The sequence below is a fragment of the Scyliorhinus canicula genome, chromosome 18 (assembly GCF_902713615.1).
Source record: "Scyliorhinus canicula chromosome 18, sScyCan1.1, whole genome shotgun sequence".
NCBI classification, from domain to species: Eukaryota; Metazoa; Chordata; class Chondrichthyes; order Carcharhiniformes; family Scyliorhinidae; genus Scyliorhinus; species Scyliorhinus canicula.
The window spans coordinates 69,888,444-69,915,550 of record NC_052163.1 but is presented as its reverse complement, the minus strand read 5'-3'; the positions used below and the strand labels follow the sequence as shown (position 1 = coordinate 69,915,550).

At 47.5% G+C, this 27,107-nt stretch overlaps 1 protein-coding gene across 1 annotated transcript in view; it reads right to left on the bottom strand.

Annotated features, from left to right (window-relative positions):
• Positions 1–27,107, bottom strand: part of myo15b (myosin XVB) — a 709,406-nt gene that overhangs the window by 634,660 nt on the left and 47,639 nt on the right. The window contains exon 7 of the mRNA XM_038776546.1: positions 15,442–15,545. Within this exon, the coding sequence (XP_038632474.1) occupies positions 15,442–15,545 (104 nt within the window). The remainder of the gene's footprint in view (positions 1–15,441; positions 15,546–27,107) is intronic.

Below are 27,107 nucleotides of genomic sequence, written 5' to 3'. Positions count from 1 at the left end.
GAAAATGGAATAGTGTAGGTCAGATAGGCTTCAGATGGTTTCACAGGTCGGCGCAACATCGAGGGCCGAAGGGCCCGTACTGCGCTGTAGTGTTCTATGTTCTATGTTCTATAACCATAGTTAACACTAGAAAACCAGCCTTGTGACTCTGAGAAACATGTCAGTGAGGCCAGAACCAATCACCAACGGGCAGGGCACAGGAATCTGAGCCAATTCATTGGCCACTAGCCAAGTCCATCAATTTGAGTCATCACTAATGTCCCCTGCTGCTGCAATCCTCTGCTTGAATTTAAAGTCACAGGCAATCTGCAAGCTCCTTTCCTTAAAGATACAGGATGCATCAAAGTCACAAGTCTATTACTCATACATGGATCAAAATGGTAATCGCAAAAAAATAAAAAAAGAATTTAAGGGAGTAAACAGGAGAACCCTTACAACACACCTGTAGTTCCCTGGATTATCCTTGCTACCCTTTGTTTAAGAAGGGTGGCGGGATAATCCAGGGCCGGTGAGTCTTACGTCAGTGGAAGGGAAATTACTGGGGAGAATTCTTCGAGACAGGATCTACTACCATTTGGAAGCAAATGGACGTATTAGCGAGAGGCAGCACGGTTTTGTGAAGGGGAAGTCATGTCTCACTGACTTGATAGAGTTTTTTGCGGAGGTGACAAAGATGATTGATGAAGGTAGGGCAGTGGATGTTGTCTATATGGACTTCAGTAAGGCCTTTGACAAGGTCCTTCATGGCAGACTGGTACCAAAGGTGAAGTCACACGGGATCAGAGGTGAGCTGCCAAGATGGATACAGAACTGGCTTGGTCATAGAAGCAATGGAAGGGTGCTTTTCTGATTGGAGGGATGTGACTTGTGGTGTTCCGCAGGGAGTACTGTTGGGACCTTTGCTGTTCGTAGTATATATAAATGATTTGGAGGGAAATATAACTGGTCTGATTAGTACGTTTGCAGACGACACAAAGGTTGGTAGAAATGCGGATAGCGATGAGGAATGTCAGGATACAGCAGGATTTAGATCGTTTGGAGACTTGGGCGGCGAGATGGCAGATGGAGTTTAACCCGGACAAATGTGAGGAAATGCATTTTGAAAGGGCTAATGCAGGTAGGGAATATGCAGTGAATGGTAGAACCCTCAAGCGTATTGACAGTCAGAGAGATCTTGGTGTACAAGTCCACAGGTCACTGAAAGGGGCAACACAGGTGGAGAAGGTAGTCAAGAAGGCATTTGGCATGCTTGTCTTCATTGGCCAGGGTATTGAGTATAAAAATTGGCAAGTCATGTTGCAGCTGTGTAGAACCCTAGTTAGGCCACACTTGGAGTATAGTGTTCAATTCTGGTCGCCACACTACCAGAAGGATGTGGAGGAAAAAGAAAATTACCAGGATGTTGCCTGGTATGAAGGGCATTAGCTAAGAGTAGAGGTTGAATAAACTTGGTTTGTTCGCACTGGAACAAAGGCGGTTGAGGGGCGACCTGATAGAGGTCTACAAAATTATGAGGGGCACAGACAGAGTGGATAGTCAGAGACTTTTTCCCAGGGTAGAGGGTCAATTACCCGGGGGCACAGGTTTAAGGCGCGAGGGGCAAGGTTTAGAGGAGATGTACGAGGCAAGTTTTTTACACAGAGGGTAGTGGGTGCCTGGAACTCGCTGCTGGAGGAGGTGGTGGAAGCAGGGACGATACAAGGGGCATCTTGACAAATACATGAATAGGATGGGAATAGAGGAATACGGACCCCGGATGTGTAGAAGATTTTAGTTTAGACGGGAAGCATGGTTGGCGCAGGCTTGGAGGGCCGAAGGGCCTGTTCCTGTGCTGTACTTTTCTTTGTTCTTTGTTCTTTACTACTAGGACAGGTACAGCATGAGCTTAGATAAAGAGTAAAGCTCCCTCACTACTGAATTTCTTGAGTGCTGTTGGAGCTGCACTCATCCAGGCAAGTGAATAGTATTCCATCATATTCCTGACTTGTTCCTTGTTGATCATGGAACAGCTTTGGAGAGTCAGGAAGTGAATTAGTTTCCCCAGAATTCCCAGCCTTCAACTTGCCCTTGTAGCCAGTGTAGTTGTATGGGTAGGGATGATCAGTTTCTTGTCTACAGTGACCCCCAGGATGTTGATGGCAGTAGATTTGACCACGTTATGAAGGAGAGATGATTAGAACAAAAAACAAAGAAAATTACAGCACACGAACAGGCCCTTCGGCCCTCCCAGCCTGCGCTGATCTAAACCTGTTGCCTATTTTCTAAGCATCTACTTCCCTCTGTTCCCCGCCCATTCATATATCTGTCTAGATGCATCTTAAATGAAACTATCGTGCCCGCTACTACCACCTCTGCTGGCAAAGCTTTCCAGGCACCCACCACCATCTGCGTAAAAAACTTTCCACACACATCTCCGTTAAACTTTCCCCCTCTCACCATGAAATCGTGACCCCCCTTGTAATTGACACCCCCCATAGCTTGTTGCGATCCACCCTATCCATACTTATCATAATTTTGTAGACCTCAATCAGGTCCCCCCTCAACCTCCGTCTTTCCAACGAAAACAATCCTAATCTACTCAACCTTTCTTCATAGCTAGCAACCTCCATACCAGGCAACATCTTGGTTAACCTCCTCTGCACCCTCTCTAAAGCATCCACATCCTTCTGGTAATGTGGCGACCAGAACTGCACGCAGTATTCCAAATGTGGCCTAACCAAAGTCCTATACAACTGTAACATGACCTGCCGACCATTGTACTCAACATCCCGTCCGATGAAGGCAAGCATGCTGTATGCTTTCTTGACCACTCTATCAACCTGCGTTGCCACCTTCAGGGTACAATGGACCTGAATTCCCAGATCTCTCTGTACATCAATTTTCCCCAGGACTCTTCCATTGGCCATATAGTCCGTTCTTGAATTGGATCTTCCAAAATGCATCAGCTCGCATTTGCCTGGATTGAACTCCATCTGCTACTTCTCTGACAGTCCTCCTCGCTATCTGCAACTCCACCAATCTTAGTATCATCTGCAAACTTGCTAATCAGACCACCTATACCTTACTCCAGATAATTTATGTATCTCACAAACAACAGTGGTCCGAGCACGGATCCCTGTGGAACACCACTTGTCACCTTTCTCCATTTTGAGACACTCCCTTCCACCACTACTCTCTGTCTCCTGTTGCCCAGCCAGTTCTTTATCCATCTAGCTAGTACACCCTGAACCGCATGTGACTTCACTTTTTCCAACAACCTGCCATTGGAAACTTTATCAAACGCCTCACTGAAGTTCATGTATATGACATCTACAGCCCTTCCCTCATCAATTAACTTTGTCACTTCCTCAAAGAATTCTATTCAATTTGTAAGACATGATGTTCCCTGCACAAAATTATGCTGCCTATCACTGATAAGTCTATTTTCTTCCAAATGTGAATAGATCCCATCCCTCAGTATCTTCTCCAACAGTTTGCCGACCACTGACGTCAAGCTCACAGGTCTATAATTCCCTGGATTATCCCTGCTACCCTTCTTAAACAAAGGGACAACATTAGCAATTCTCCAGTCCTCCGGGACCTCACCCGCGCTCAAGGATGTTGCAAAGATATCTGTTAAGGCCCCAGCTATTTCAACTCACGCTTCCCTAAGTAACCTGGTATAGATACCATCCAGACCTAGGGACTTGTCCACCTTAATGCCTTTTAGAATACCCAAAACTTCCCCCTTCCTCATGCCGACTTGACCTCGGGTAATCAAACATCTATCCCTAACCTCAAAATGCGTCATGTCCCTCTCCTTGGTGAATACCGATGCAAAGTACTCATTAAGAATCTCACCCATTTCCTCTGACTCCATGCATAAATTCCCTCTTTTGTCTTTGAGTCAATCCTTTCTCTAGTTACCCTCTTGCTCCTTATATACAAATAAAAGGCTTTGGGATTTTCCTTAACTCTGTTAGCCAAAGATATTTCATGACCCCTTTTAGCCCTCTTTATTGCGCGTTTGAGATTTGTCCAACTTTCCCGATATTCCTCCAAAGCTTCATCAGATCTAAGTCGCCTAGATCTTATGTATGCTTCCTTTTTCATCTTAGCTAGTCTCACAATTCCACCCGTCATCCATGGTTCCCTAATCTTGCCATTTCTATCCCTCATTTTCACAGGGACATGTCTGTCTTGTACTCTAATCAACCTTTCCTTAAAAGACTCCCACATTTCAAATGTGGATTTACCCTTAAACAGCTGCTCCCAATCCACATTCACGAGCTCCTGCCGAATTTTGTTATACATGGTCTTTCCCCAGTTTAGCACTCCTCCTTTAGGACCACTCTCATCTTTGTCCATGATTATTCTAAAACTTACGGAATTGTGATCGCTATTCCCAAAGTAATCACCGACTGAAACGTCAACCACCTGGCCGGGATCATTCCCCAATACCGGGTCCAGTATGGCCCCTTCCCGAGTTGGACTATTTACATACTGCTATAAAAAACTCTCCTGGATGCTCTTTACAAATTCTGCTCCATCGAAGGCTCCAACACTACATGAGTCTGATTCAAAGTTGGGGAAAAATAACAGCTCCCATCACGACCACCCTATTGCTCCTACATTTTTCGATAATATTTGTACCTCTACTTCACGCTCACTTTTGGGAGGCCTGTAGTAAAGTCCCAACCATGTTACTGCACCCTTCCTATTTCTTAGCTCTACCCACATTGTCTCTGTGCTCCAATCATCCATATTGCCCTCCTTAATTTCTGACCAGTATTCCAGCTCCTCCACCCCTTTTACCTCCCTCTCTATCCCTCCTGAAGTATCTATACCCTGGGATATTTAGTTGCCAATCATGCCCTTCCCTCAACCAAGTCTCAGTAATATCAATGACATCATATTCCCAGGAACTAATCCAAGCCCTAAATTCAACTTCCTTACCTCCTACACTTCTCGAATTAAAACAAATGCACCTCAGACCACCTGGCCCTTTGCGTCCATCATCCCTTCCCTGTCTACTCTTCCCCTTAGTCAGAATGAGATTATTATCTCGTACCTTACTGGCTTTAGTTGCTGCCTCTTTACTGACCTCTAACTTCCTAATCTGGTTCCCATCCCCCTGCCACATTAGTTTAAAACCTCCCCAACAGTGTTAGCAAAAGCACCCCCAAAGACATTGGTTCCAGTCCTGCCCAGGTGTAGGCCATCCGATTTGTAATGGTCCCACTGCCCCCAGAACCGGTTCCAATGTCCAAAAAACTGAAAAAAAAGAAGAGAATCGTGCCCTTAAACTAGCTGCTTTGCGGATTTGAGTCTTATCGGCGGGAATTCAGCTGTTGAGAGTGGGCAGAGCTACAGATTCGAGCAGTGAGTATTTAAACTAGCTGCTTCGCTGGTTAAACAGCGGCCACAGGGTCTTTGGGGATAAATTTGAAGAGTGACATCACAGCAAAGCAGTGACCTGATTGGCTGGTAAGGAAAGTGCTCCAAATAGCAGTAGCTGGGAGAGATTTACCTCTTCGTGTGTTGGTAAGTATTGTGATTGGTAAGTAAAATCTTTATTCCTTTCACTTATTCATTATTTGATATTATATTTTTAATCAGTTAAGGTAAAGTATAAAAATGGCAGGAGATCCCAAACCCGTGTTATGCTCCTCGTGCTCAATGTGGGAGTTCAGGGACGCGGCCGATGCCCCTGACTCCTTCATGTGCGGGAAGTGTGTCCAGCTGCAGCTCCTGTTAGACCGCATGACGGCTATGGGGCTGCGGATGGACTCACTTTGGAGCATCCGTGATGCTGAGGAGGTCGTGGATAGCACGTTCAGTGAGTTGGTCACACCGCAGATTAGGATTGGTGAGGCAGATAGGTGAACAAAAGGAGAGATAGAGCAGGAAGGCTGTGCAGGTGTCCTCTGCGGTTTGGTATACCGTTTCGTATACAGATATACCGTTTTGGATACTGTTGGGGGAGATGACTCACCAGGGGAAGGCAGTAGTAGCCAGGCTCATGGCACCATGGCTGGCTCTGCTGCACAGAAGGGCGGGAAAAAGACTGGCAGGGCTACAGTCATAGGGGATTCAATCGTAACGGGAGTAGACAGACGTTTCGGTGGTCCAAAACGAGACTCCCGAATGGTATGTTGCCTCCCGGGTGCTCAGGTCAGGGATGTCTCCGATCGGCTGCAGGACATACTAAAGGGGGAGGGTGAACAGCCAGTTGTCGTGGTGCATATAGGCACCAACGATATAGGTAAAAACAGGGATGAGGTCCGACAATCAGAATTTTGGGAGTTAGGAGATAAGTTAAAAAGTAGGACCTCACAGGTAGTAATCTCAGGATTGCTACCAGTGCCACGGGACAGTCAGAGTAGAAATTCAAGAATAGTCAGAATTAATACGTGGCTTGAGAGACAGTGCAGGAGGGAAGGGTTCAGATTTTTGGGACATTGGAACCGGTTCTGGGGGCGGTGGGACCATTACAAACCGGATGGTCTACACCTGGGCAGAACTGGAACCATTGTCCTAGGGGGTGCTTTTGCTAACACTGTTGGGGAGGTTTTAAACTAATGTGGCAGGGAGATGGGAACCAGATTAGGAAGTTAGAGATCAGTAAAGAAGCAGCAACTAAAGCCAGTAAGGTACGAGACAATAAACTCAATGTGACTAAGGGGAAGAGTAGACAGGGAAGAGATGATGAACGCAAAGGGACAGGTGGTCTGAGGTGCATTTGTTTTAATGCGAGAAGTGTAGCAGGTAAGGCAGATGAACTTAGGGCTTGGATCAGTACCTGGGAATATGATGTTATTGGTATTACTGAGACTTGGTTGAAGGAAGGGCAGGACTGGCAACTGAATATCCCAGGGTGTAGATGCTTCAGGAGGGATAGAGAGGGAGGTAGAAGGGGTGGAGGAGTTACATTACTCGTCAGAGATGATATCACAGCTGTGATTAACGAGGGCACGATGGAGGATTCGAGCACTGATGCAATATGGGGGAGCTGAGAAATAGGAAGGGTGCAGGAACATTGTTGGGACTTTACTACAGACCTCCCAAAAGCGAGCATGATGTAGAGGTACAAATATGCAGACAGATTATAGAAAAATGTAGGGGCAATAGGGTGATTGTGATGGGAGATTTTAACTTCCCCAACATTGAATGGGATTCGTGTAGTGTTGGAGGCGTAGATGGAGCAGAGTTTGTAAGGAGCATCCAGGAAAGTTTTTTAGAGCAGTATGTAAATAGTCCAACTCGGGAAGGGGCCATACTGGACCCGGTATTGGGGAATGATCCCGGCCAGGTGGTTGACGTTTCAGTCGGTGATTACTTTGGGAATAGCGATCACAATTCCGTAAGTTTTAGAATACTCATGGACAAGGACAAGAGTGGTCCGAAAGGAAAATTCAGCAGGAGCTAGGGAATGTGGATTGGGAGCAGCTGTTTTAGGGTAAATCCACATTTGAAATGTGGGAGTCTTTTAAGGAAAGGTTGATTAGAGTGCAGGACAGGCATGTTCCTGTGAAAATGAAAGATAGAAATGGCAAGATTAGGGAAACATAGATGACGGGTGAAATTGTGAGACGAGCTAAGATGAAAAAGGAAGCATAGATAGGATCGAGGCAAGTCAAAACTGATGAAGCTTTGGAGGAATATCGGGAAAGTAGGACGAATCTCAAACGCGCAATAAAGAGGGCTAAAAGGGGTCATGAAATATCTTTGGCTAACAGGGTTAAGGAAAATCCCAAAGCCTTTTATTCGTATGTAAGGAGCAAGAGGGTAACTAGAGAAAGGATTGGCCCACTCAAAGACAAAAGAGGGAATTTATGCGTGGAGTCAGAGGAAATGGGTGAGATTCTTAATGAGTACTTTGCATCGGTATTCACCAAGGAGAGGGACATGACGCATGTTGAGGTTAGGGATGGATGTTTAAATACTCTAGGTCAAGTTGTCATACGGAAGGGGGAAGAACTGGGTATTCTAAAAGACATTAAGGTGGACAAGTCCCCAGGACCGGATGGGACCTATCCCAGGTTACTGAGGGAAGCGAGGGTTGAAATAGCTGGGGCCTTAACAGACATCTTTGCAGCATCCTTGAGCACGGGTGAGGTCCCGGAGGGCTGGAGAATTGCTAATGTTGTCCCTTTGTTGAAGAAGGGTAGCAGGGATAACCCAGGGAATTATAGACCTGTGAGCTTGACGTCAGTGGTAGGCAAACTGTTGGAGAAGATACTGAGGGATAGGATCTATTCACAACTGTAAGAAAATAGTCTTATCAGTGATAGGCAGCATGGTATTGTGCAGGGAAGGTCATGTCTTACAAACCTAATAGAATTCTTGGTTCCAGCAGAGGGCAGCAGAGCAGAGCTACTGATCAGCTGTTCTGGGGAAATTTGCATACGTTCAGTGCGGTCAGCCTAAGTTGAAGGTGAACCTGCGAAGGAGACCCAAGGAGTTTGAGTGAAGGCAAGCATCCAGCAGAGGGCAGCAGAGCAGAGCTACTGATCAGCTGTTCTGGGGAAATTTGCATACGTGCAGTGCGGTCAGCCTAAGTTGAAGGTGAACCTGCGAAGGAGACCCAAGGAGTTTGAGTGAAGGCAAGCATCCAGCAGAGGGCAGCAGAGCAGAGCTACTGATCAGCTGTTCTGGGGAAATTTGCATACATGCAGTGCGGTCAGCCTAAGTTGAAGGTGAACCTGCGAAGGAGACCCAAGGAGTTTGAGTGAAGGCAAGCATCCAGCAGAGGGCAGCAGAGCAGAGCTACTGATCAGCTGTTCTGGGGAAATTTGCATACGTTCAGTGCGGTCAGCCTAAGTTGAAGGTGAACCTGTGAAGGAGAACCAAGGAGTTTGAGTGAAGGCAAGCATCCAGCAGAGGGCAGCAGAGCAGAGCTACTGATCAGCTGTTCTGGGGAAATTTGCATACGTGCAGTGCGGTCAGCCTAAGTTGAAGGTGGTTTGTGGAGGGGCTGTTGGCAAGTGACAGTTAAACCCGAAACACTTTGTGAGTGTTTCCCACCCTACCTCCTCCTTTAACCAACCCCCCCACCCCACGGTGGTTGGGAAGCGGGAGCAGGGGCCTGTCGTGAAGGTGAGTGAGTGCCATTAAATTTGCTTACCTTTCAGCGGCAGCAGGGTTTGAGGGACTATCAGGTAAGCTCTTCCTTTCTTTTTCTTTTTAAATCTAGAGGTGATGTCAGGGAAGGCAGTACAATGCTCCTCCTGCAGAATGTTTGAGGTGAGGGACGCCGTCAGTGTCCCTGCTGATTTCATCTGTGGGAAGTGCACCCAATTCCAGCTCCTCAAAAACCGTGTTCGGGACCTGGAGCTTGAGCTGGATGAACTTTGGATCACTCGGGAGGCAGAGGGGGTTATAGATAGGAGCTTCAGGGAAGTAGTTACACCAAAGACTGGAGATAGATGGGTAACTGTAAGAGGGACTGGGAAGAAGCAGTCAGTGCAGGGACCCCCTGCGGTCGTTCCCCTGAGTAACAAGTATACCGTTTTGGATACTTGTGGGGGGAGGGGGGGGGGGGGACTTACCAGGGGTAAGCCATGGGGTACGGGCCTCTGGCACGGAGTCTGTCCCTGTTGCTCAGAAGGGAAGGGGGGAAAGGAGTAGAACATTAGTAATTGGGGACTCAATAGTCAGGGGCACAGATAGGAGATTTTGTGGGAGCGAGAGAGACTCACGTTTGGTATGTTGCCTCCCAGGTGCAAGGGTACGTGATGTCTCGGATCGTGTTTTCCGGGTCCTTAAGGGGGAGGGGGAGCAGCCCCAAGTCGTAGTCCACATTGGCACTAACGACATAGGTAGGAAAGGGGACAAGGATGTCAGGCAGGCCTTTAGGGAGCTAGGATGGAAGCTCAGAGCGAGAACAAACAGAGTTGTTATCTCTGGGTTGTTGCCCGTGCCACGTGATAGTGAGATGAGGAATAGGGAGAGAGAGCAATTAAACACGTGGCTACAGGGATGGTGCAGGCGGGAGGGATTCAGATTTCTGGATAACTGGGGCTCTTTCTGGGGAAGGTGGGACCTCTATAGACAGGATGGTCTACATCTGAACCTGAGGGGCACAAATATCCTGGGGGGGAGATTTGTTAGTGCTCTTTGGGGGGGTTTAAACTAATTCAGCAGGGGCATGGGAACCTGGATTGTAGTTTTGGGGTACGGGAGATTGAGAGTATAGAGGTCAGGAGCACAGATTTGACTTCGCAGGAGGGTGCCAGTGTTCAGGTAGGTGGTTTGAAGTGTGTCTACTTCAATGCCAGGAGTATACGAAATAAGGTAGGGGAACTGGCAGCATGGGTTGGTACTTGGGACTTCGATGTTGTGGCCATTTCAGAGACATGGATAGAGCAGGGACAGGAATGGTTGTTGCAGGTTCCGGGGTTTAGGTGTTTTAGTAAGCTCAGAGAGGGGGGCAAAAGAGGGGGAGGTGTGGCGCTGCTAGTCAAGGACAGTATTACGGTGGCGGAAAGGATGCTAGATGGGGACTCTTCTTCTGAGGTAGTATGGGCTGAGGTTAGAAACAGGAAAGGAGAGGTCACCCTGTTGGGAGTTTTCTATAGGCCACCTAATAGTTCTAGGGATGTAGAGGAAAGGATGGCGAAGATGATTCTGGAAAAGAGCGAAAGTAACAGGGTAGTTGTTATGGGAGACTTTAACTTTCCAAATATTGACTGGAAAAGATATAGTTCGAGTACATTAGATGGGTCATTCTTTGTACAATGTGTGCAGGAGGGTTTCCTGACACAATATGTTGACAGGCCAACAAGAGGCGAGGCCACATTGGATTTGGTTTTGGGTAATGAACCAGGCCAGGTGTTAGATCTGGAGGTAGGTGAGCACTTTGGAAACAGTGACCACAATTCGGTGACATAGAACATAGAACATAGAACAGTACAGCACAGAACAGGCCCTTCGGCCCTCGATGTTGTGCCGAACAATGATCACCCTACTTAAACCCACGTAACCCGTATACCCATAGCCCAACAATCCCCCCATTAACCTTACACTACGGGCAATTTAGCATGGCCAATCCACCTAACCCGCACATCTTTGGACTGTGGGAGGAAACCGGAGCACCCGGAGGAAACCCACGCACACACGGGGAGGACGTGCAGACTCCACACAGACAGTGACCCAGCCGGGAATCGAACCTGGGACCCTGGAGCTGTGAAGCATTGATGCTAACCACCATGCTACCGTGAGGCCCCAGACCTTTACGTTAGTGATGGAAAGGGATAAGTATACCCCGCAGGGCAAGAGTTATAGCTGGGGGAAGGGCAATTATGATGCCATTAGACATGACTTAGGATGTGTTGGTTGGAGAAGTAGGCTGCAAGGGTTGGGCACACTGGATATGTGGAGCTTGTTCAAGGAACAGATATTGCATGTTCTTGATAAGTACGTACCAGTCAGGCAGGGAGGAAGGGGTCGAGCGAGGGAACCGTGGTTTACCAAAGAAGTGGAATCTCTTGTTAAGAGGAAGAAGGAGGCCTATGTGAAGATGAGGCGTGAAGTTTCAGTTGGGGCGCTTGATAGTTACAAGGAAGCGAGGAAGGATCTAAAGAGAGAGCTGAGACGAGCAAGGAGGGGACATGAGAAGTCTTTGGCAGGTAGGATCAAGGAAAACCCAAAAGCTTTCTATAGGTATGTCAGGAATAAAAGAATGACTAGGGTAAGAGTAGGGCCAGTCAAGGACAGTGGTGGGAAGTTGTGTGTGGAGGCTGAGGAGATAAGCGAGATACTAAATGAATACTTTTCGTCAGTATTCACTCAAGAAAAAGATAATATTGTGGAGGAGAATGCTGAGACCCAGGCTATTAGAATAGATGGCATTGAGGTGCGTAGGGAAGAAGTGTTGGCAATTCTGGACAAGGTGAAAATAGACAAGTCCCCGGGGCCGGATGGGATTTATCCTAGGATTCTCTGGGAAGCCAGGGAAGAGATTGCTGAGCCTTTGGCTTTTATTTTTAGGTCATCATTGGCTACAGGAATAGTGCCAGAGGACTGGAGGATAGCAAATGTGGTTCCTTTGTTCAAGAAGGGGAGTAGAGATAACCCCGGTAACTATAGGCCGGTGAGCCTAACGTCTGTGGTGGGTAAAGTCTTGGAGAGGATTATAAAAGATACGATTTATAATCATCTAGATAGGAATAATATGATTAGGGATAGTCAGCATGGTTTTGTGAAGGGTAGGTCATGCCTCACAAACCTTATCGAGTTCTTTGAGAAGGTGACTGAACAGGTAGACGAGGGTAGAGCAGTTGATGTGGTGTATATGGATTTCAGTAAAGCGTTTGATAAGGTTCCCCACAGTCGGCTATTGCAGAAAATACAGAGGCTGGGGATTGAAGGTGATTTAGAGATGTGGATCAGAAATTGGCTAGTTGAAAGAAGACAGAGAGTGGTAGTTGATGGGAAATGTTCAGAATGGAGTTCAGTTACGAGTGGCGTACCACAAGGATCTGTTCTGGGGCCGTTGCTGTTTGTCATTTTTATAAATGACCTAGAGGAGGGCGCAGAAGGATGGGTGAGTAAATTTGCAGACGACACTAAAGTCGGTGGAGTTGTAGACAGTGCGGAAGGATGTTGCAGGTTACAGAGGGACATAGATAAGCTGCAGAGCTGGGCTGAGAGGTGGCAAATGGAGTTTAATGTGGAGAAGTGTGAGGTGATTCACTTTGGAAAGAATAACAGGAATAAGGAATATTTGGCTAATGGTAAAATTCTTGGTAGTGTGGATGAGCAGAGGGATCTCGGTGTCCATGTACATAGATCCCTGAAAGTTGCCACCCAGGTTGATAGGGTTGTGAAGAAGGCCTATGGTGTGTTGGCCTTTATTGGTAGAGGGATTGAGTTCCGGAGCCATGAGGTCATGTTGCAGTTGTACAAAACTCTAGTACGGCCGCATTTGGAGTATTGCGTACAGTTCTGGTCGCCTCATTATAGGAAGGACGTGGAAGCTTTGGAACGGGTGCAGAGGAGATTTACCAGGATGTTGCCTGGTATGGAGGGAAAATCTTATGAGGTAAGGCTGATGGACTTGAGGTTGTTTTCGTTCGAGAGAAGAAGGTTAAGAGGTGACTTAATAGAGGCATACAAAATGATCAGAGGGTTAGATAGGGTGGACAGCGATAGCCTTCTCCCGCGGATGGAGGTGGCTAGCACGAGGGGACATAGCCTTAAATTGAGGGGTAATAGATATAGGACAGAGGTCAGAGGTGGGTTTTTTACGCAAAGAGTGGTGAGGCCGTGGAATGCCCTGCCTGCAACAGTAGTGAACTCGCCAACATTGAGGGCATTTAAAAATTTATTGGATAAGCATATGGATGATAAGGGCATAGTGTAGGTTAGATGGCCTTTAGTTTTTTTTCCATGTCGGTGCAACATCGAGGGCCGAAGGGCCTGTACTGCGCTGTATCGTTCTATGTTCTAAGTGACAAAGTTAATTGATGAGCGAAGGGCTGTAGATGTCATATACATGGACTTTAGTAAGGTGTTTGATAAGGTTTCCCATGGCAGGTTGATGGAAAAAGTGAAGTCGTATGGGGTTCAGGGTGTACTAGCTAGATGGATAAAGAACTGGCTGGGCAACAGGAGACAGAGAGTAGTGGTGGAAGGGAGTGTCTCAAAATGGAAAAGGGTGACTAGTGGTGTTCCACAGGGATCCGTGCTCGGACCACTGCTGTTTGTGATCTACATAAATGACCTGGAGGAAGGTATAGGTGGTCTGATTAGCAAGTTTGCAGATGATACTAAGATTGGTGGAGTTGCAGATAGCGAGGAGGACTGTCAGAGAATACAACAAAATATAGATAGATTGGAGAGTTGGGCAGAGAAATGGCAGATGGAGTTCAATCCAGGCAAATGCGAGGTGATGTATTTTGGAAGATCAAATTCAAGAGCGGACTATATGGTCAATGGAAGGGTCTTGGGGAAAATTGATGTACAGAGAGATCTGGGAGTTCAGGTCCATTGTACCCTGAAGGTGGCAACGCAGGTTGATAGAGTGGTCAAGAAGGCATACAGCATGCTTGCCTTCATCGGACGGGGTATTGAGTACAAGAGTTGGCAGGTCATGTTCCAGTTGTATAGGACTTTGGTTCGGCCACATTTGGAATACTGCGTGCAGTTCTGGTCGCCACATTACCAGAAGGATGTGGATGCTTTGGAGAGGGTGCAGAGGAGGTTCACCAGGATGTTGCCTGGTATGGAAGGTGCTAGCTATGAAGAAAGGTTGAGTAGATTAGGATTGTTTTCGTTGGAAAGACGGAGGTTGAGGGGGGACCTGATTGAGGTCTACAAAATTATGAGAGGTATGGATAGGGTGGATATCAACAAGCTTTTCCCAACAGTGTGGGTGTCAGTTACACGGGGTCACGATTTCAAGGTGAGAGGGGGAAAGTTTAAGGGAGATGTGCGTGGAAAGTTTTTTACGCAGAGGGTGGTGGGTGCCTGGAACGCTTTACCAGCGGAGGTGGTAGAGGCGGGCACGATAGCATAATTTAAGAGGCATCTAGACAGGTATATGAACGGGTAGGAACAGAGGGAAGTAGACCTTGGAAAATAGGAGACAGGTTTAGATAAAGGATCTGGATCGGCGCAGGTTGGGAGGGCCGAAGGGCCTGTTCCTGTGCTGTAATTTTCTTTGTTCTTTGTTCATATCTAAATCCACTTTGAAAGTTATGATTGAATTAACTTTCACTTCCCTCTCATACAGTGTATTCCAGATCACACCATAACCACATTGTCAAACTTTCACCATGAGATTTTGAACTGGATTGCTCACCCTGTAACATAACCATTATACCACAGCTTCCTCGTGGCATAACGTGAAATAGAGATGTTCATCTCATCAGAACTCGGGTGTCAGAGCTGAAAGGTCAGTGTCGAACCCAATGCACCACACATTTTCCTACTTTTAAAATGACATCCACCTTTCATGACATTCCCTTCAAAGATTTTCACCTGCTGACCAACTCAATGGGTGGCATTTTCAAAAGACCATGTGAGTCGACTTCAGTCACAAGAAGTAGGGCAGAACCCAGTTTAATAAAGAACTAGGCAGAAAAGGAGGCAAAAATAAGTCTTACTCAATCTAGGAATCCATAGATCACTCACCCCAATGAATGAGTAAATTAGAAAATGGGTCAGCCATTGACATTCCTTGCCCGACAACTAACCCCTTCAATAGTCTGTCCCTTCCCTTGGTGCCATTGCACATAAGAGATAAAATCAGACACCTATGTTCTCAGGATTCAGGAAACTTGGATTACTAATGAGAATACAACACAAATTGGAGATAATAGGACAAGGGAGTGATTCAAGCCACACATTGGTATTTGGGCTCAGAGCGTATATTTACAGTAGAATTATTAAACACACACACATATTTAATACAACAAACGCTGGGGAAAAGCAGCAGGTCAACCATCTGTTACTTACTGACGGATATGTATCCACAGGAGTTTCCCAAACCTGCTGGAGTTATTGTTCAGGACAGTTTTAGCATTCCCAAAAGCTTCCAGGATGCGAAAGGCCTCAGCAACCTGTGGTGAGGTAAAGTACAGGTCAGGTTACATTTTAACACTCTGTTAGTCCACATTGACAAGTGTGCACAGGATGTTGGAAACAAGAACGGTACTGTTGGCTGATGCATTACAACATTCAAACAAGAAAATATCTGAAAAGTGGAATTTTGGCTGTTAATTGACCATGTAAAACATTTTGCGTGTGCTATTTTTGGCAATAATTCCTGATTAACACCTAAATGATGGAAGATGTAGTGTAAAGGGTTAATATTAAATAGGTAAATATATAGTATACATCTGGGATGTAGGACCACATGACAACAGAGCGTGGAGAGACATAGGGCAGAATTTTACATTCGCCCCCAAGGTGGGTTCTGAAGGGGAGCATAGAATGTAATGGCGTGAATCCTCCGAGAAACCCACCCTCCCAAACCCAGACACAATTTCCCTCTTGGGCGGGCAGGACCTCGGGTGGGAAACCCAACCATTCATCTATTGAGGCCTTAGTTGACCACTTAGTGACCATTTAAGGGCCTTTTCCTGCCCATCCTCAATTGCTAAGCTGGCGGGAGCAGGTGAGGGTACGATGGGAAACAGAAAAGATCTTTCCCTTCTCAGGACCTTGGAACTATAGGAACATAGGAACAAGAGTAGGCCATTCAGCCCTTCAAACCTGTCCCGTCATTAAATGAGATCATGGTTGATCCATGACCTAACTCCATATCCCTGCCTTTGGCCCATATACCTTAATATCTTTGCTTAACAAAATTCTATCTCAGATTTAAAATTAACAACAGATCTAGTTTCAACTGCTGTTTGTGGGAGTGAGTTCCAAACCTCTACCACCTTTTGAGTGATGAAGTGCTTCCTACTATCTCTCTGGTTCCCTCCCCACGACGATGCAGCAATCCCCCCCCCCCCCAAACCCACTCCTCCACCCGGGTCTTAGCATCCCAATGGTCCCGGGATTTAGTTCCAGGCAGAGTGTTGCAGTACAACTCGTGGCCACTGCAGGACTGTGCCTGGCTGGGTTGGAGAGTCGTCAGCCAATCATCACCTTGGCCATGGAATGGCTCCGGAATGCATGGCTGGCTGTTGAGTGAGTCGCGTTGTCAGCTCTGATTTGATATAATCCTTGAGGCTACATCATTTAACCTCACATCTCAAAACATCAAACAACCCTTTTCCTATCTCCAACATAAAGCAAATTTAAAAATGAATGCCTTTTACAGTCCCCTCTGATTCCCCCCCCCCCCCCCCCCCCCCAAGTTACTCACAGCTGTGCTCTGGAGATTAATCTTTACTTCCTGGAGACTTCAGGGAAATCCTGGAGATTTGACAGCACTAACAGTGTGTGCTGACTGTCTGCAAATCTTCAAGAGGGAGTTAGATAGGTTCTTCACAGAGATCACAGAAGGAAAGGGTCTTTATGTGAAAGACTTGGTCAATTCGGTCTCCTAGACATGGTTCCGTCACCTGGGGGTCTCGTAGAAATTTCCCAGATTATTTACTCTGGGTTACCTTTTTGCCTGAGTGAGGAGATCACCTAACAGCAGGGATATAAGGATGGGGATCAGATTTATGTGTGGGGCAGGCTTTGTTTTCCAATCCCTTCTTTTGGTACATTTGTCTGTGTTGCTGTCTCTGAAAACAATGCTTCTCACACACACTGAGTGTCACTCGACACTGTATACATTTCAAGTACAAAGCAATGGAAAAGGGGGCAGATACCCGGTATCACTGGAACTTCCCAGATCTCGCCTGAAGGTGCTGAGGGTCTTTACCAAGGTCAAGAGGAAATAAAAGAATTTGAACTACATTTATATGAGGGAAATTCATGTCAAAGACAACTTCAAAAGAACATAACTTAAGAACTAGGAGCAGGAGTAGGCCATCTGGCCCCTCGAGCCTGCTCCGCCATTCAATGAGATCATGGCTGATCGTTTGTGGACTCAGCTCCACTTTCTGGCCCGAACACCAAAAATCGATCTATCTTTATCTTAAAAACACAACTCTTTGGGCGAACACGTTCCTCCTAAGCTCATTATCCACCTTTAGCACTCGGTAGATGTTCTTGAGGAAAGGCACCCTGAAGAAACAGCACTGAGTGGGCTCTGCCCCATTCCCCTCAGATCACAGCTGGTGATTAGGGCAGGTAGACAGGGATGTGCCTTTTTTAGTTCCATGGCCCTATTAATGTGTTGATGAAGAGCAGACAGCCTAGCAACCTGCAGAAATGTTAGATCCTTGCCCAGTGTCCAAATCCAGGACCTGCCAAGGATTGTGTTAGGTCCCAGGGGAAATGACCTGTCAGTTGGGTTCAGGTCAAATCATCATCAGGTGAGGAGAGGGATTGGAAAATAATTTCAGCCCACCTCCTCACAGGTCATTAATCCTGTTACCTATCTGCACCTTTGAGCCCCGTCTGTCGAGCATAAAGTTCCTGACATCCTATAGTTCCTTCTCTCCTTGTTTGATGGTGCTGACTTAGCCCCAGGACATTATTGCAAGAGTTCCTAGGCCCAAACCATCTTCAGCTACTTCATGAATGACCTTCCTTCCATCATGGAGTCAGAAGTGGGGATGCTCGTTGATGATTACACAGTTTCCAGGACCATTCACAACTCCTCATATACTGAAGCAGTCCATGTTCAAACAGCGCAATATATTCAGGTTTGGGCTGATAAATGACATATCATTGGCACCACACAAGTGTCAGGCAATGGTAGCACAGTGGTTAGCACAGTTGCTTCACATCTCCAGTGTCCCAGGTTTGATTCCCGGCTGGATCACTGTCTGTGCGGAGTCTGCACGTTCTCCCCACGTCTGCATGAGTTTCCTCCGGGTGCTCCGCTTTCCTCCCACAGGCCAAAGACGTGCAGGTTAGGTGGATTGGCCATGCTAAATTGCCCTTAGTGTCCAGAAAATGTTAAGTGGGGTTACTGGGTTACGAATATAGGGTAGATACGTGGGCTTCAGTGGAGTGCTCTTTGTAAAGGCCGGTGCAGACTCCATATGCCGAATGGCCTCCTTCTGCATGGTAAATTCTATGATTCTATGATTCTATGAATGGCCATCTCCAACAAGAGTTGATCTAATCATCAGAGTATCACAAAGGGGGAGGGCGATAAGACAGGCCGTGGTACACGTTGGTACCAACGATCTCAGTAGAATCAGGGATGAAGTCCGACATCAAGAAATTCGGGAGCTTGGCAGTAGCACAAGACCTCAAAAGTAGTAATATCTGGATTATTCCAGGTATCACGTGTTAGCGAGCACAGGGATAGGAGAGTAGGGCAGATAAATGTCTGGCTCAAGAGTTGGTATAGAAGGGAAGGGTTTAGATTCCTAGATCACTGGGACCATTTCTGGGGAAGGTGGGACTTGTACAAGTGGGGCGGTCTGCACCTGAATCACAATGGGACAAACATCCTTACAGGTGGGTTTGCTCGTGCTGTTGGGAGGGATTTAAACTAGTTCAGCAGGGGGAAGTGATACAGGGGGCTGGATTCTCTGCTGCCTGGTGGCAGTAGTAGAGTTTCCGATGCAGCGGAGAATCCCGTGTTGTCCAAAAAACAGAATTGGTTCCAATACTCCAGGTCCCCATTGGCGGCAGCATCGAGATTTACGCCCCATGCTAGCAGAGTATGAATCCTGCCCAATCCACCCCCCAGCAGACCCCACATAAGAGAGAGTCGCACCAGAGATCCTCACAAGAAAACTCCCCACCAGACACCCCCATAAGACAGACCCCCACCAGAAACCCCATTACAGAGACCCCCATATGAAAACCCTCACCAGAGACTCCCCGATAAGAGAGACCCCACCAGAAACCCCCATTACAGAGACCTCACTCGAGACCCCCATAAGCGAGACTCCCAACAGAACACTCCTCCCCCTCCCCAATTACAAAGACCCGCCCCCCCATTATTACAGCGAACCCTGCCTGGAAGCTAAAGAGCAGTCCAGACAGAGACAGTGAAAAAAAATCACTGCTTTAAAGCTCACCTGTGCAATACACCTGCTGCCTCAGTCAGAGAAAGCAGCACCTGCAAATTCCTTAAAAACAAAAACCACATTGGTTGGGTCTAAACCCCCTCAGATATTTAATCTGTAATGTTTTCAGTCACATCAATGGGAATTGGTTTTATGAGGCTGATATTGACAGCTTAAACACAGCCAGCTGTCTGGATTGTTTAATTTCACTTCCCTTCATAAGACCATGAGACATAGGAGCAGAATTATGTCATTCGGCCCATCGAGTCTGTTCCGCCATTCAATCATGGCTGATATTTTTCTCATCCCCATTCTCCTGCCTTCTCCCCATAACCCCTGATCCCTTATTAATCAAGAACCTATCTATCTCTGACTTAAAGACTCTCAGTGATGTGGCCTCCACAGCCTTCTGCGGCAAAGAGTTCCACAGATTCACCCCCCTCTGGCTGAAGAAATTCCTCCTCATCTCTGTTTTAAAGGATCGTTCCTTTAGTCTGAGATTGTGTCCTCTGGTTCTAGTTTTTCCTACAAGTGGAAACATCCTCTCCACATCCACTCTATCCAGGCCTCGCAGTATCCTGTAAGTTTCAATAAGATCCCCCCTCATCCTTCTGAACTCCAAAAAGTACAGACCCAGAGTCCTCAACTGTTCTTCATACGACAACCTCTTCATTCCAGGGATCATTCTCGTGAACCTCCTCTGGACCCTTTCCAAGGCCAGCACATCCTTCATTAGATACGGGGCCCAAAACTGCTCACAATACACCAAATGGGGTCTGACCAGAGCCTTATACAGCCTCAGAAGTACATCCATTCATGCTTGAATGGATCTCAAGTGACGATAATGGCAATGTTTATAAACATCTAGTTGTATCTGTGAGCTCTTGGACCACATCAAAAGCAGTTAAATGCTTTGTCCAAAGGAAAAGAGGAAGTGAGACCACTTAACGGTCCCATGGAGTATAGAAAGTTCAAGGGCAAACTCAAAAGCATTTAGGAGAGCAAAGAGGCGGCATGAAAAAGCACTGGTGGGTAAATCTATCAAGGGGAAGAGGCGAACCAGGGAAAGAGTAGGACTCATTCGGGACCAAGGGGGTGATCTCTGCGTTGAGCCAGATGACAATGGTAGGGTGTTGAACGATACTTCAATTCTGTCTTCACCTTGGAGCAGGAGGATGTGGGTGCAGAATTCAGACAAAGGGACTGTGAGGCTCTTGGGCAGTTTGACCCCATGACCCGTCACAACCCAACCCAGAAAATGCTGCCTGCGATCCAAATACGGCCCGAACACCCCCAAAACAGCAAAGACCCGAACAAAAACAGCGAGGACCCGAAGATACAGTCTTGCGGAACTCAGGGGCCCAACCAGCACCAGCTTGCCAATATGCCCCCACCCCCGACCCCCCACACCCCACCGGTGACCCTAAAATCGCAACCAGAGCCCAGGACCCCTCCTGACGCAAACAGCTACCTTCCACAATGTCAGACTTCTCTCATCAGATCCCAGGACCAGCCAGAAACAGCCACCGACCGAGGAAACGAGGGAAACGCACCGGTCTGCAGGTGAGGCTAAAATAACGCAGTTTCAGGACTCCTCTCCCCAGCATACTCCTGGCAAATGTCCAAGTGATTGAAAACAACCAGGTTAAACATAACTCTAGACTTACCTCTCAGAGGGAGGTAAGGAACTGCTGTGTGCTCTGTTTCACAGAGACATAACCAGAAGACATAGGAGCAGAATAAGGTCACTCGGCCCATCGAGTCTGCTCCGCCATTCAATCATATTTTTCTCATCCCCCAAGAAGGTTGTGCAATATTAGTCCGAGGCAACAGAAGAGCTCCTACGCAACTGTTCGGAGTCTCTATTCAAGAATAGGTTGGGCAGCCAACCTGGACAAGTATACCACCACCATCACAGACTTCATCAATAAGTGTGTTGAAGACTGCATGCCAAAGCAGGCAGTACGGGCATTCCCCACCCAGAAACCATGGTTTAACTGGGAGATCCAGGGCGCGATTCTCCGAAATGGAGACAAAGTCCCGACGCTGGAGTGAAAACCGGAGTGTTTCACTCCGCCGTCGGAGCCCGCTTTCAGCCTCCTATTCTCCTGACCCCGGGAGGCTAGGAGTGGCGTCGCGTATTTTACGCGTGCTGGGCTTTGGCAGCGCATAAAAAGTGGCGCCGCGTAAATGACGTGGCCGGCGTCGCGTAAATGAAGTCACCCGTGCATGCGCAGTTGCCGTCCTCCCAGATGCCGCCCCGCAAGAAGATGGCGGATGGGCCTTGTGGGGCGGCGGAGGAAAGGAGGAGCTCCTTTAGAGAGGTCGGCCCGCCAATTGGTGGGCCCCAATCGCGGGCCAGACCCCATTGGAGGCCCCCCCCCCCCCCCCCCCCCCCGGTGAAGGAAACCCCCCCCCCCCCCACTGGCCGCCCCCCCAGCGTTTCCGCACAGTTCCCGCCAGCAGCGCCCAGGTGTGGACGGTGCCGGCGGGAACCTGTCGGGTCGGAGAGGCCGCTCGGAGAATGGTGGGGGTACTGGAGAATCGGCGTTTTGAGTGTCTCGGTCGATTCTCCGGCTGGCGCTGCGCAGAGCTCAACGGGGCCGTTCTTGCCAGTTGGGAGAATGGCGGGACTGCGTCGGACCGGCGTCGCGCAATAAAATGGCGTGGCCGGCGCTTCTCCCAACCGGTGCGGCCTCGGAGAATCGCGCCCCCAATCCCTACTGAAGGCCAAGTCTGAGGCATTCAAGGCGGGTGACCCGAACCTTTACAGGAAATCTAGGCATGACCCCCACAAAGCCATCAGGGATGCCAAGAGATAATACCCAACTAAACTAGAGTCCCAGACTAACGACACAAACTCTCGTAAGTTGTGGCAAGGCTTAAACAATATAACAGGCTACGAAGCAAAGCCGAGTAGAACCTCGGGCAAAAGAGCACCCCTCCCTGATGAACTCAATGCATTCTATGTTTGTTTCGAGCAGTAAGCCAATGTAGTTAAGAAAGCATATGCGACACTTGCCTTTATCAGTCGTGGCACAGATTATAAAAGCAGGGAGGTTGTGCTGGAGCTGTGCAGGATTTTGGGCCACATCTTGAGAGCTGTGTGCAGGTCTGTTCGCCTCACTACAGGAAAGATCTGATTGCACTGGAAAGGTGGTAGAGGAGATTCATCAAGATGTTACCTGGGATGGAGCATTTGAGTTATGAAAAGAGGCTGGATAGGCTGAGATTGTTTACTTTGGAGCAGAGAAGGCTGAGTGGGAACTGATTGAGGTGTATACGATTATGAAGGACATGAACAGGGTGGATAGAAAGCAGCAGTTCCCCTCAGTTCAAAAGCTTATAAAAAGGGAGACATTATTTTAAGATGAGGGGCAGGAGGATTAGAGGGGTTTTGAGGAAAGGGTTTTCACCCAGAGGGTGGTGGGAATCTGGAATACTTTGCCTGGGAGGGTATAGAATCATAGAACTCCTACAATGCAGAAGGAGGCCATTCGGCCCATCGAGTCTTCACTGGCCATTCAAATGTGCACTCTACCCATGTCTCCTCCCCTCTCCACCCTGCCCTATCCCGGTAACCCAATAACCTAACCTACCCATCCCTGGACCCTAAGGGGCAATTTATCATGGCCAATCCACCTAAGCTGCACATCTTTGGACTGTGGGAGAAAACCAGAGCACCCAGAGAAAACCCAGGCAGACGTGGGAAGAACGGGCAAATTCCACACAAACAGTGACCCAAGGCTGGAATTGAATCCAGGTCCCTGGTGCTGTGAGCCAGCAGTGGTTGAGGCAGGAAAGCGGACAATCTTTACAAAGTACTAAGGTTAAGGGGGGGGTTGTTGGGTTACGGGTATAGGGTGGATACGTGGGTTTGAGTAGGGTGATCATGGCTCGGCACAACATCAAGGGCCGAAGGGCCTGTTCTGTCTGTACTGTTCACCGTTCTATGTTCTATGTACTTGGGGATGAGCACTTGAAATGTCATAATATTCAAGGCCATTGGCCAAGTGATGAGAATTAGTGTGTATTAGAAGCAAATTACTGCGGATACTGAAATCTGAAACCAAAAGAGAAAATTCTGTAAAATCTCAGCAGGTCTGGCAGCATCTGTAAGGAGAGAAAAGAGCTAATGTTTCGAGTCCAAATGACCCTTTGTCAACACCAATCATATTCTTTCATTATAGCTCCATGTGCTTTCCAACTGGATGATGGTCAGGGGCACAATGTCTTGTTGAATTTTCCTTCCTTAACCCAGGGGCTCTGAGGAAAATGTTGGCTATTAAGAACAAAGAACAAAGAAAAGTACAGCACAGGAACAGGCCCTTCGGCCCTCCAAGCTTGTGCCGACCATGCTGCCCGTCTAGATTAAAATCTCCCGCACTTCAAGGGTCCGTATCCCTCTATTCCCATCCTATTCATGTATTTGTCAAGATGCCCCTTCAACGTCACTATCGTCGCTGCTTCCACCACCTCCTCCGGCAGCGAGTTCCAGGCACCCACTACCCTCTGTGTAAAAAAATTGTCTCAGTTCATCTCCTCTAAACCTATGCCCCCTAGTAATTGACCCCTCTACCCTGGGAAAAAGCCTCTGACTATCCACCCTGTCTATGACCATTGTAATTTTGTAGACCTTTATCAGGCCGCCCCTCAATCTCCGTCGTTCCAGTGAGAACAAACCGAGTTTATTCAACCGCTCCTCATAGCTAATGCCCTCCATACCAGGCAACATCCTGGTAAATCTCTTCTGCACCCTGAAAATGAAAAAAATGAAAATCGCTTATTGTCATGAGTAGGCTTCAATGAAGTTACTGTGAAAAGCCCCTAGTCGCCACATTCCGGCGCCTGTCCGGGGAGGCTGGTACGCCTCTAAAGCCTCCACATCCTTCTGGAGTGTGGCAACCAGAATTGAATACTATACTCCAAGTGTGGCCAAACTAAGGTTCTATACAGCTGCAACATGACTTGCCAATTTTTATACTCAATGCCCGGCCAATGAAGGCAAGCATGCCGTATGCCTTCTTGACTACCTTCTCCACCTGTGTTGCCCCTTTCAGTGACCTGTGGACATGTACACCTAGATCTCTCTGACTGTCAATAATCTTGAGTGTTCTACCATTCACTGTATATTCCCTACCTGCATTAGACCTTCCAAAATGTATTACCTCACATTTGTCCGGATAAAACTCCATCTGCCATCTCTCCGCCAGTCTCCAAATGATCTAAATCCTGCTGTAACCTCTGACAGTCCTCATCGCTATCCGCAATTCCACTAACCTTTGTGTCGTCTGCAAACTTACTAATCAGACCAGTTACATTTTCCTCCAAATCATTTATATATACTACAAACAACGGTCCCAGTACTGATCCCTGCGGAACACCACTAGTCACAGCCCTCCAATTAGAAAAGCACCTTTCCATTGCTACTCTCTGCCTCTGTGACCTAGCCAGTTCTGTATCCATCTTGCCAGCTCACCCCTGATCCCATGTGACTTCACCTTTTGTTCCAGTCTAGCATGAGGGGCCTTGTCAAAGGCCTTACTGAAGTCCATATAGACAACATCCACTGCCCGACCTGCATCAATCATCTTTGTGACCTCTTCGAAAAACCCGATCAAGTTAGTGAGACACGACCTCCCCTTCACAAAACCATGCTGCCTCTCGCTAATACGTCCATTTGCTTCCAAATGGGAGTAGATCCTGTCTCGAAGAATTCTCTCCAGTAATTTCCCTACCACTGACATAAGGCACACCGGCCTGTAGTTCCCTGGATTATCCTTGCTACCCTCCTTAAACAAAGGAACGACATTGGCTATTCTCCAGTTCTCCGGGACACACCTGAAGACAGTGAGGATCCAAAGATTTCTGTCAAGGCCTCAACAATTTCCTCTCTAGCCTCCTTCAGTATTCTGGGGTAGATCCCATCAGGCCCTGGTGACTTATCTACCTTAATGTTTTTCAAGACGCCCAACAACTCATCTTTTTGGATCTCAATGTGACCCAGGCTACCTACACAACCTTCTCCAGACTCAACATCCACCAATTCCTTCTCTTTGGTGAATATTGAGGCAAAGTATTCATTTAGTACCTCGCCCATTTCCTCTCGCTCCACACATAGAGATTCCCTCGCCTGTCCTTCAGTGGGCCAACCGTTTCCCTGGCTACCCTCTTGCTTTTATGTGCGTGTAAAAAGCCTTCGGATTTTCCTTAACCCAATTTGCCAATGACTTTTCGTGACCCCTTTTAGTCCTCCTAACTCCTTGCTTAAGTTCCTTCCTACTTTCCTTATATTCCACACAGGCTTTGTCTTTTCCCAGCCTTCTAGCCCTGACAAATGCCTCCTTTTTTTCTGATGAGGCCTACAATATCTCTCGTTATCCGAGGTTCCCGAAATTTGCTGTATTTGTTCTTCTTCCGCACGGGAACATGCCGGTCCTGAATTCCTTTCAACTGACATTTGAAAGCCTCCCACATGTCAGATGTTGATTTATCCTCAAACATCCGCCCCCAATCTAGGTTCTTCAGTTCCTGCCTAATATTGCTATAATTAGCCTTCTCCCAATTTGGCACATTCACCCTAGGACCACTCTTATCCTTGTCCACCAGCACGTTAAAACTTACTGAATTGTGGTCACTGTTCCCGCAATGCTCCCCTACTGAATCATCTATCACCTGGCCGGGCTCATTCCACAATACCAGGTCCAGTACAGCCCCTTTCCTAGTTGGACTATCTAAATATTGTTTTAAGAAGCCCTCCTGGATGCTCCTTACAAACTCTGGCCCGTCCAAGCACCGAGCATTAAGTGAGTCCCAGTCAATATTGGGGAAGTTAAAGTCTCCCATCACAACAATCCTGTTGCTTTTACTCCTTTCCAAAATCTGTCTGCCTATCTGCTCCTCTATCTCCCGCTGGCTGTTGAGTGGCCTGTAGTAAACCCCCAACATTGTGACTGCACCCTTCTTATTCCTGATCTCTACCCATATAGCCTCGCTACCTCTGAGGTGTCCTCCTGCAGTACAGCTGTGATATTCTCCCTAACCAGTAGCGCAACTCCGCCACCTCTTTTACATCCCCCTCTATCCCGCCTAAACATCTAAATTCTGGAACGTTTAGCTGCCAGTCCTGTCCTTCCCTCAACCAGGTCTCTGTCATGGCAACAACATCACAGTTCCAAGTACTAATCCAAGCTCTAAGTTCATCTGCCTTACCTGTTATACTTCTTGCATTAAAACATATTCACTTCAGGCCATCAGTCCTCCTGTTTTCAGCAACATCTCCCTCTCTGCTCTTCCTCAGAGTCATACTGGACCTATTCCCTAGTTCTCCCTCAATGTTTTCACCTTCTGACCTATTGCTGCGGTACCCACCCCACTGCCATACTAGTTTAAACCCTCCCATGTGACACTAGCAAACCTCGCGGACAGGATATTTATGCCTCTCCAGTTTAGATGAAACCCGTCCTTTTTATACAGGTCATACCTGCCCCGGAAGAGCTCCCAGATAATGGAAACCCTCCCTCCTACACCAGCTGTTTAGCCACGTGTTTAGCTGTTCTATCTTCCTATTTCTAGCCTCACTGG